General features: G+C 44.6%; 1 protein-coding gene across 2 annotated transcripts in view; it reads right to left on the minus strand.

The window, feature by feature from the left end:
* Window positions 1-6,417: 6,417 nt before the first annotated feature.
* LOC141113684 (uncharacterized) overlaps window positions 6,418-10,570 on the minus strand; it is a 64,720-nt gene continuing 60,567 nt past the window's right edge. For both annotated transcript variants that reach the window (XM_073606943.1, XM_073606944.1), the window contains one exon: window positions 6,418-10,565. In XM_073606943.1, coding sequence (XP_073463044.1) covers window positions 10,471-10,565 — 95 coding nt within the window. In that variant the 3' untranslated portion in view covers window positions 6,418-10,470. The remainder of the gene's footprint in view (window positions 10,566-10,570) is intronic.

Below are 10,570 nucleotides of genomic sequence, written 5' to 3' on the forward strand. Positions count from 1 at the left end.
AGTGTTGTCACATGAAAATATAGAAGAAAAGATTTACAGAAATGTGAGGGGTGTACTTACTTTTGTGAGATACTGTAAATGTAAAAGAGACTGACCTTAAAGTGATTATAAAAACGATCACCTTGTAAAACAACACATTCAGTTTAAAGTCAAAATGAAAGGCAAAACATTTTTGTATAGATATAAAAAAAAACATTATAAATACCTTTTTTACCCTTTTATATAAGTGATCACATTCCCTCTGTTCTCAGCTGCATAAGAGCTAGGGGGAGAAGCAGCAGAACACTGAGCTTCCCAGTGCATGGCTGTGCAGTGGGGGCCAGTGTCAGCTGGTGTTTTTTTGGGGGGGGCAGCAAACAACCACCCCCCCAGTTGGCCGGTGGCACCCCCCCCCACGCTGTCGGACGGTTGGGTCAAGCCCATAACCCCCCCATGCGTCCGGCCCCCTATTCTACATGCAGGGTGCCGGACACATGGATTCCAATGGGGTTTTTTTTAAGCACATGATTAGAGCCAGAGGCTGTAAACGGCTTAAAAAAAAAGGTGGGCCCGGGGTACAGAGCCCACCAGTTGTGTTACCATAGCGAATGAATATTCTCTATTGTCACACTGATTCTCCTCCCAGCCAATCAGGAATGGCGGGTCCCGAAACCCATTTTCCGAATGGCCGAAAGGAGAAGTGGTCCTTTTGGCCTAGGAGGAAGAGGGAAGTGCCTTGGTGCAGAGGAGGAGAAGCAGGGGAAGCCACCACCCGTCACCCGAAGGGCTGTAGGTGCATTGTTTGCGCCCCCCCCCCAAAAAATATGCCACCAACCGCCACTGTGATACAACAATGGTGATATCTGTCTTCTTTTTTTTCCTCCTTCACTTCCTGCATTATTTCCTCCTTTCCTCCATCTCCGTTCATTTCATCTAAGTTCATGCACCCTGAGCCCAACCCAGGAGAAGCGATCCTAATGGCCGAGGAGGAGGTGAAAGGCCGCCATGATGCAGTGGGAGCCGGAGAACCGCTGTCCGTGGCATCAATGGGGTAAGTGTATGGCTGGTCACCCAACCAACCGACTGGTGGGGGGTGTCCTTTGACCCGACCGACCCACAAGGGGGTGGGCTGACTTGACTGGCCGAGGGTGCAGCCGCCACTGCTAGCAACATCCGTGGCACTTAGTGTCCCTCCCAGCCCGTGTCTATAAGCACCAGATTGCCTGCCATACTATCATAATCCCACTATAAGTTGATGATTACAGTATAGTGTCTATAGCATGTGACTCGACCGATCACCGCGTGACTTGTAATGTGACCGTGCAGGTCAAGTGGTCAGGTGTTCCTGGCATGCTTCTTTACCATGTGACATACATGCGGCGCCATCATCGGCGGCCAGCGTCATCTAACGTCCTCCACGCCATTGCTTGTAACCATGTGGAGATCTTTGGCGCCTTTTTTCCTGTGACGTTGTGAACACTGAAAGGAGCGGCATTGGTGGAGCCTTCAGTATGGGCGGCCCCAGTCCTTTGGCGCCTTTCCTTGTTCATTTCTTCCGGGTCAGATTTCACAGGATTTATTGGTTCCTATGTCCTTCCACCCATGGGGATTTGTCATGAGCTGTCCCATTGGGTGATGGAGATTCTAGGGGAGAGGTATCACTTCCGGTTCAGATACTGGAGGCGGACTTTCCCTCCCTCATTTGTCACATGTTTTATGGATGCTTTATAAATACAAGCAATGTGGGGGAGCAATGCTATGCCCCAGTAGAAGTCTTTGAGGACGAAACGCGTCGGTCGTGCTATGCTTGCTCCCCATATTGCTTTTTATATACTTTTTATACTATATACTTTTTATACTTGTGATCACCAATACCTGTACTCATTGATTGTGATGTACTGTCTTTTAGATTAAAAACTTTCCGGGTTTTTTTGACCTGCACTATATAGAGTTCCTCCATTTCTTCTTATTTTTATCCTGGTCCGATTGAGTCCATTTTATATACACCAACATCTTCCAGATGGCTCTCCCACAAGGTGGAAGCCACATATTATGGTGGAGAGTCACAAGGATCCAAGGTTTTGTCCGGGTGGACCACCACGGATGAGGAGTGGAACCATCCCCTACAGAGTGGCTGTCTTACCCACTAAACCGTAACCCTGTGGCATTTGGCCCACACAAGCCCGATTGACCCACTGCCGTATGGCCATCTTATTCCTTCTACAGAAGATTGTTTTATATTCCTCACTGCACCGTTATTTGCACACTGTTTGTGTAGTCCTTGTACAGTTGAAGATTGGCTATCAAGCATGGGATGGACTTTCCTTTTTAATTTTCATTACTTTTTACAGTCTTCTTCAGTGAATACTGGACTTTATATTTCGTTCACCTATTTTTCACTTTTATTATTCTATTGGATATCATAGTTCATTGTCTTTTCATTATAGCGCTACACTGTATATTTTATTTTGTTTGGACTTTGTTTGAGTGTTAGCTGCTTTCTGTTTGTTTGAGTGTTAGCTGCTTTCTGTTTGTTTGAGTGTTAGCTGCTTTCTGTTTGTTTGAGTGTTAGCTGCTTTCAGTTTTTGTTTGACTTATTGTGGTTTAGCGCAGTAATTTCACCATTTTTCCAGCTACATAAATTCCAGTATATACTGTATACCATAGTTTACAGACGCTATAACTTTTGCACAAACCAATTATTATACAATTATTGTTTTTTGTTTTTTTGTTTTTTTTTTTACCAAAGACATGTAACAGATTAAATTTTGGCCCCAATTTATTAATTTTTTTTTATTGGATATGTTTTATAACAGAAATGAGAAAATATTTTGTTTTTAAATTTTCGGTCTTTTTTCGTTTATATAATAAAAACTAACAAACCCAGTGGTGATCAAATACCACCAAAAGAAGTCTCTATTTGTGTGAAAAAAAATGATAGAAATTTAATTTGGGTAAAGTGCTACATGACCGCGCAGTTAAAGTAGCACAGTGCTGAATAGCAAAAAATGAGGTAAAACCTTCCTGAGGTCAACTGATTGATTCAGGAGGGCAGTATTTTCTTTCTTTCTTTCTTTAAAAAAAAAAAGGAGGATAGTATTTTCAATATGAGCTTAAAGATCAAGAACACGGGGGACACGATCCCAAACTAGCAGGAGGGAAGTTCGAATCTAACATTAAAAAGTATTTATTGCAAGCGGAGATGATGCTTGGGATGACTATATACAAAAGTCCTCCCAAGTGATCCATATAAATCCAAGGAGAACACCCCTGGTGTACATCAAGAGTTCTTCTAAAAGTGGTAAAAAGATCCTCCACCAACACCACAGGACACCGGGCCTCTTACCCTCAGAAACGGCCAGCCAAGTTATAAATGGTCTAAAAGTGTTCAGTCCTCCACCTGGTACAGGGAGGTTCCCAATAGGCAACACAAGATTGTAGTCCAATCCTGATGTCCCCTCTAGAATCGTCCCCTGTTGACGTCTAATTACGACGAAACACATTGGGTGGACCCTGGACATCACAAAGACTGCGGCCATCTTGTTGGTTGGAAACTTGCATTGGATGTTAATGACATGCTTGAATTTTTCATACATTTTGTGAGTTTCAATATGAGCTTAAAGATCAAGAACACGGGGGACACGATCCCAAACTAGCAGGAGGGAAGTTCGAATCTAACATTAAAAAGTATTTACTGCAAGCGGAGATGATGCTTGGGATGACTATATACAAAAGTCCTCCCAAGTGATCCATATAAATCCAAGGAGAACACCCCTGGTGTACATCAAGAGTTCTTCTAAAAGTGGTAAAAAGATCCTCCACCAACACCACAGGACACTGGGCCTCTTACCTTAAGAAACGGCCCGCCAAATTATAAATGGTCTAAAAGTGTTCAGTCCTCCACCTGGTACAGGGAGGTTCCCAATAGTGTAGTAGTCCAATCCTGATGTCCCCTCTAGAATCGTCCCCTGTTGACGTCTAATTACGACAAAACGCATTGGGTAGACCCTGGACATCACAAAGACTGCGGCCATCTTGTTGGTTGGAAACTTGGAGAACACCCCTGGTGTACATCAAGAGTTCTTCTAAAAGTGGTAAAAAGATCCTCCACCAACACCACAGGACACTGGGCCTCTTACCTTAAGAAACGGCCCGCCAAGTTATAAATGGTCTAAAAGTGTTCAGTCCTCCACCTGGTACAGGGAGGTTCCCAATAGTGTAGTAGTCCAATCCTGATGTCCCCTCTAGAATCGTCCCCTGTTGACGTCTAATTACGACGAAGCGCATTGGGTGGACCCTGGACATCACAAAGACTGCGGCCATCTTGTTGGTTGGAAACTTGCATTGGATGTTAATGACATGCTTGAATTTTTCATACATTATGTGAGTTTTTGGAATTTTTTTAATAAATATTTAGGAGCTCATACATTCTACAAACCAAAGGTTTTTGTTCTACCTTTGACACACATTTTTAGCAGCGCTGCGTTTTATTTTTACTATTTTGCTGATTGTCACAGGTTACGTTAGCTGCTTTTTGGAATTGCTTTGATAAACTTTTAAGTATTTTAATGCTTTTTTTTTTTTTTTTTTAAAAACCCTCTTTACGTGTATTATAATAATTATACATACAGTACTCTATATACAGCATATGTACATGAGGAAAGATTTTTTTTTTTTTTTTTTTTTAGGAAGACTTTTATTAGTATTTTTGTATAAGCCAATATACAACACAAATATAAACAATGTATTTTTTATTAGATTTTTGAAAAATGACAAGGCAATAAGAAAATAAAAGAACCAGTACTTATGAAAAGGTCAGGCAGACAAAGCAGGAGATAACTCATCTCCCTACATTCAGTAGCATTACCAATCCACTATAGATCTCAAAAGTATACAAATGATAAATATATAAATACTAAACATAGAAGGTTCTTTCAAAACATATGGAAAAGAAATTTGTTCAGACTAAGATACAGAGAGGGAAAAAAAAGTATTTGCTCCTCTGCTGATTTTGTACGTTTGCCCCACTGACAAAGAGACGATCGGTCTATAATTTTAATGGTCAGTTTATTTTAACAGTGAGAGACAGAATAGCAACAAAAATATCCAGAAAAACGCATTTCAAAAAAGTTATAAATTGATTTGCATTTTAATGAGTGAAATAAGTATTTGATCCCCTATCAATCGGCAAGATTTCTGGCTCCCAGGTGTCTTCTATACAGGTAGCAAGCTAAGATTAGGAGCACTCTCTTAAAGGGAGTGCTCCTAATCTCAGCTGGTTACCTGTATAAAAGACACCTGTCCACAATCAATCAAATTCCAATCTCTCCACCATGGCCAAGACCAAAGAGCTGTCCAAGGATGCCAGGGACAGGATTGTAGACCTACACAAGGCTGGAATGGGCTACAAGACCATCGCCAAGCAGCTTGGTGAGAGGGTGACAACAGTTGATGGAAGAAACACAAAATAACTGTCGATCTCCCTCGGTCTGGGGCTCCATGGAAGGTCTCACCTCGTGGAGTTGCAATGATCATGAGAACGGTGAGGAATCAGCCCAGAGCTACATGGGAGAATCTTGTCAATGATCTCAAGGCAGCTGGGACCATAGTCACCAAGAAAACAATAGTAACACACTACACCATGAAGGACTGAAATCCTGCAGCGCCCGCAAGGTCCCCCTGCTCAGGAAAGCACATGTACAGGTCCGTCTGAAGTCTACTAATGAGCATCTGAATGATTTAGAGGAGAACTGGGTGAAAGTGTTGTGGTGAGATGAAACCAAAATCAAGCTCATTGGCCTCAACTCACCTTTTTTGGAGGAGGTATACTGTCTATGACCCCAAGAACACCATCCCCACTGTTCAACATGGAGGTGGAAACATTATGCTTTGGGGGTGTTTTTCTGATAAGGGGACAGGACAACTTCACCGCATCAAAGGGACGATGGACGGGGCCATGTACCATCAAATCTTGGGTGAGAACCTCCTTCCCTCAGCCAGGGCATTAAAAATGGGTTGTGGATGGGTATTCCAGCATGACAATGACCCAAAACACATGGCCAAGGCAACAAAGGAGAGGCTCAAGAAGAAGCACATTAAGGTCCTGGAGTGGCCTAGCCAGTCTCCAGACCTTAATCCCATAGAAAATATGTGGAGGGAGCTGAAGGTTCGAGTTACCAAACGTCAGCCTCGAAACCGAGAGGATCTGCAAGGAGGAGTGGGACAAAATCCCTCCTGAGATGTGTGCAAATCGGATGGCCAACTACAGGAAATGTCTGACCTCTGTGATTACCAACAAGGGTTTTGCCACCAAGTACTAAGTCATGCTTTGCGAAGGGGTCAAATACTTATTTCACTCATTAAAATGCAAATCAATTTATAACTTTTTTGAAATGCGTTTTTCTGGATATTTTTGTTATTATTCTGTCTCTCACTGTTATAATAAACCGACCATTAAAATTATAGACTGATCGTTTCTTTGTCAGCACAAAATCATCAGACCCCCATTGTACCGCTCAGGGTGTGCTCTCTCTCTCCTGCATCGTTAATCTCCATTTAACGCATTTCATCAGAATGACGTCATGAGGGGAACCTGCCCCTCATGACGTCATTCTGACGAAATGCGTTGAATGAAACGTAAAGATACGGGAGAAAGATAGAGACTCTATGTGGGCTGCTTGCTGGTAGTAAGTAAATAGCCAGTAGTGATGTGACCCCTGTCATACCCTTCAGGGTGGGTTCTCATCTTTTAGTTTGACCCCCCACTGCAAAGGTCAACTGAGTATGAGGATAACAACCAACGCAGATTGATGGCCACAGAGGGGTGCTCTCATAGGCAAAATGAACATAGCTTCAATAGATCAGGAGCAGTAACAGTGAACCCAGCTAGCTATAATCATAGCTCCACATAGCTCAGCTCAAAAAAAGAGATATAAATCATAGTGCTTACTGCTGAAATGTTTACTAACCCCTTCCCACTGCCGCCTCCAGGCCCTTAAAGAAGTATCAAAATGCCAGGAGCCGGAGGCTGGCATTACGATTATGTGACTGCTGTGATTGGCTGTCACAGCAGTCACATGATCGAAAGCTTTCAATTGCAAGCATGCATTGGCAGCTTTCTGTGACAGTTTAGAAACTGTACTGCTCTCAGCATTGTAAACTGTTTGCCTATAGATGCATATATGCCGCTCCCTCCACATCAGAGACCACCTGCAGAGAAGCTGCATATATGCTTGCGGCCAGCAGGAAGTAGTTAACACAAAAGACTAATATGAACTAACGTGTACAGAAAAAAATGCAAGCTTTAAACAAAGATGGAGAGTCATTGCCTAATTGTTAGTTTCCAAAGCTGAGCTGTATGTGCTGGCAGAGTGCCACTCAAGCAAAGGTTACTAGCAAGCCGCCCGCATAGCATTTCTATCTTTCTCCCATATCGTTATGCTTCACTCAATGCATTTTATCAGAATGACATCATCAGGGGCAACTGCCCCTGATGACATCATTCTGCCGAAATGCGTTGGAGAGAGTTTAACGATATGGAAGAGACAGAGAGAGAGAGCACACCCTGAGGGGTACATTGGAGGTCACGTCACTACTGCATGTTCACAGATCGAGTTTGGTCACTATCTGACACAGACTTGATTATAATGGTTTTGCTGTTCACTATTTTTGCACATAAATTTATGTTACTATATTGTTCACATTACTTTAGTTGCGTTTGATCATTTTTGGATCATTCATTTACACTTACATTATATTACCAAAAGTATTAAGACTCCTGCCTTTACACACACAAGGCCTTTAATGCCATCCCAGTCTTAGTCTGTAGGGTTCAATATTGAGTTGGCCCAACCTTTACAGCTATAACAGCTTCAACTCTTCTGGGAAGGCTGTCCACAAGTTTTAGGAGTGTGTCTATGGGAATGTTTGACCATTCTTCCAGAAGAGCATTTGTGAGGTCAGGCACTGATGTTGGAGATAAGGCCTGGCTCGCAGTCTCCGCTCTAATTCCTCCCAAAGGTGTTCTATCGGGTTGAGGTCAGGACTCTGTGCAGGCCAGTCAACTTCCTCCACCACAAACTCGCTTATCCATGTCTTTATGGACCTTGCTTTGTGCACTGGTCCAAACCATTTGGTGGAGGGGGGATTATGGTGTGGGTTTGTTTTTCAGGGGTTGGGCTTGGCTCCTTCGTTCCAGTGAAGGGAACTCTTAAGGTGTCAGCACACCAAGACATTTTGGACAATTTCCAAATCATTTGGTGGAGGGGGGATTATGGTGTGGGCATAGGTGTGCGCAGCCTAATGCATTAGGATGTGCACCCTTAAGCTCAAACACACATGCATGTGTATGTATCTACATATATATGTCCCCGGGACATTGATCTCCCTGCTGGCACAGTGAAAGAGAAGAGCATAAACACTTCTCTTATGGCAGAACCAGTAAGAGGGAGATCTTTCCCATGTTCCTGTTGCTACACAGAGCGATAGCACTAATGCACATGGGGTGATTAGGGTGGGCACACTCGGCACACCCTGTGCGCATGCCTATGGGTGTGGGGTTGTTTCTCAGGGGTTGGGCTTGGCTCCTTAGTTCCAGTGAAGGGAACTCTTAAAGCGGAGTTCCACACAAGAATGGAACTTCCGCTTTTCGGAACCCTCCCCCCCTCCGGTGTCACATTTGGCACCTTTCAGGGGGGAGGGGGGTGCAGATACCTGTCTAAGACAGGTATTTGCACCCACTTCCGGCATAGACTCCCACGGGAGTCTATGCCTCTTCCCGTCCCTTCGCGCTGTCTCCTGGGAAACACACAGCTCCCAGGAGAGAGCGGGGACCACTTGGGACGCGCAGCGCGACTCGCGCATGCGCAGTAGGGAGCCGGGAAGTGAAGCCGCAAACGCTTCACTTCCTGATTCCCTCACCCAGGATGGCGGCGGCAGCTGCCGAGAACCGAGAGGGTTCTCGGCGTCGCCTGCCGACATTGCTGGACCCTGGGACAGGTAAGTGGCCATGTATTAAAAGTCAGCAGCTGCAGTATTTGTAGCTGCTGGCTTTTAATATTTTTTTTTTTGGCGGTGTGGGTGGACCCCCGCTTTAAGGTGTAAGCATACCAAGACATTTTGGACAATTTCCAAATCATTTGGTGGAGGGGGGATTATGGTGTGGGGTTGTTTCTCAGAGGTTGGGCTTGGCTCCTTAGTTCCAGTGAAGGGAACTCTAATGCCCCGTACACACGGTCGGACTTGCCAACGGGATAACCTTCGTCGGCAATTCCGACAGAAAGATTTAGAACATGTTCTCTATCTAAGTCCATCAGAAATGCCGACAGAAAAAGTCCGATGGGGCATACACACGGTCGGAATATCCGACCAAAAGCTCCCATCGGAATTTTTCTGTCGGGAATTCCGTCCGTGAGTACGCGGCATTAAGGTGTCAGCATACCAAGACATTTTGGACAATTTCATACTCCCAACTTTGTGGGAACAATTTGGGGTTGGCCCAGTGCAAAAAAAACAAGGTCCATAAAAGACATGGATGAGCGAGTTTTGGGGTGGAGGAACTGGACTGGCCTGCACAGAGTCCTAAACTCAACCCGATAGAACACCTCGAAATAGAGCAGAGACTGGTAGGTGAGCGCTACCATCAGTCCTGTGTCATGCCAACAGCAAAGCATCCTGAGACCATTCATGTGTGGGGTTACTTCTCATTCCAAGGGAGTGGGCTCACTCACAATTTTGCCTGAGAACACCGCCATGAAAAAAAAATGGTACAAAAACATCCTCCGAGAGCAACTTCTCCCAACCATCCAAGAACAGTTTGGTGAGGAACAATGCCTTTTCCAACATGATGGCGCACCTTGCCATAAGGCAAAAGTGATAACTAAGTGGCTTGGGGAACAAAACATTGAAATGTTGGATCCATGGTTGGGAAATTCCTCAGACCTTAATCCCATTGAGAGCTTGTGGTCAATCCTCAAGAGGCGGGTAAACAAAAAACCCCACAAATTCTGACAAACTCCAAGTATTGATTATGGAAGAATAGGGGCCGGCCATCAGTCAGGATGTGGCCCAGAAGTTGCCGTGCCTCCGTTGCTTGTACATGTAGTGCTCCTCATGTTCTTCATGGTTTTATGTGAATAAAGGAATTTGGATCTCAGTTTGTTGTGCAGCCATCCGGACTTTCCTTTCATTATTGCTTCAGCTGCGGCTGGGCGAGCAGTGAGACCATACTATTGGAGCCGGTGTTCTATCGGATAGTACCCGCTATCGAGAAGTGCCCAGGATGTACTGCGCATGTGCCGTATGAATGCGCCTCACCAGCGCCAGGCACAACCTGACAGAAAAATTTCCTCCATTGGCTATTGTGCGCAGGCCCCATTTCGCCGTCACAACAGCTGATCGTAAAAAATCAGCTGTTGTGTTGTTCTGTACGGCGCATGCGCTTTCAATCCTGGGCACTTCTCGATAGCGGGCACTATCCGATAGAACACCGGCTCACCTGCGAGCAGCGTGGGCCTCTTGTTTGGTGGAGAAGTTGATTGACAGCATGCCAGGGGAATTGCAGAGGTCTTGAAAAAGAAGGGTCAATACTGCA

Source organism: Aquarana catesbeiana, linkage group LG12 (assembly GCF_042186555.1).
Source record: "Aquarana catesbeiana isolate 2022-GZ linkage group LG12, ASM4218655v1, whole genome shotgun sequence".
Lineage (NCBI taxonomy): Eukaryota > Metazoa > Chordata > Amphibia > Anura > Ranidae > Aquarana > Aquarana catesbeiana.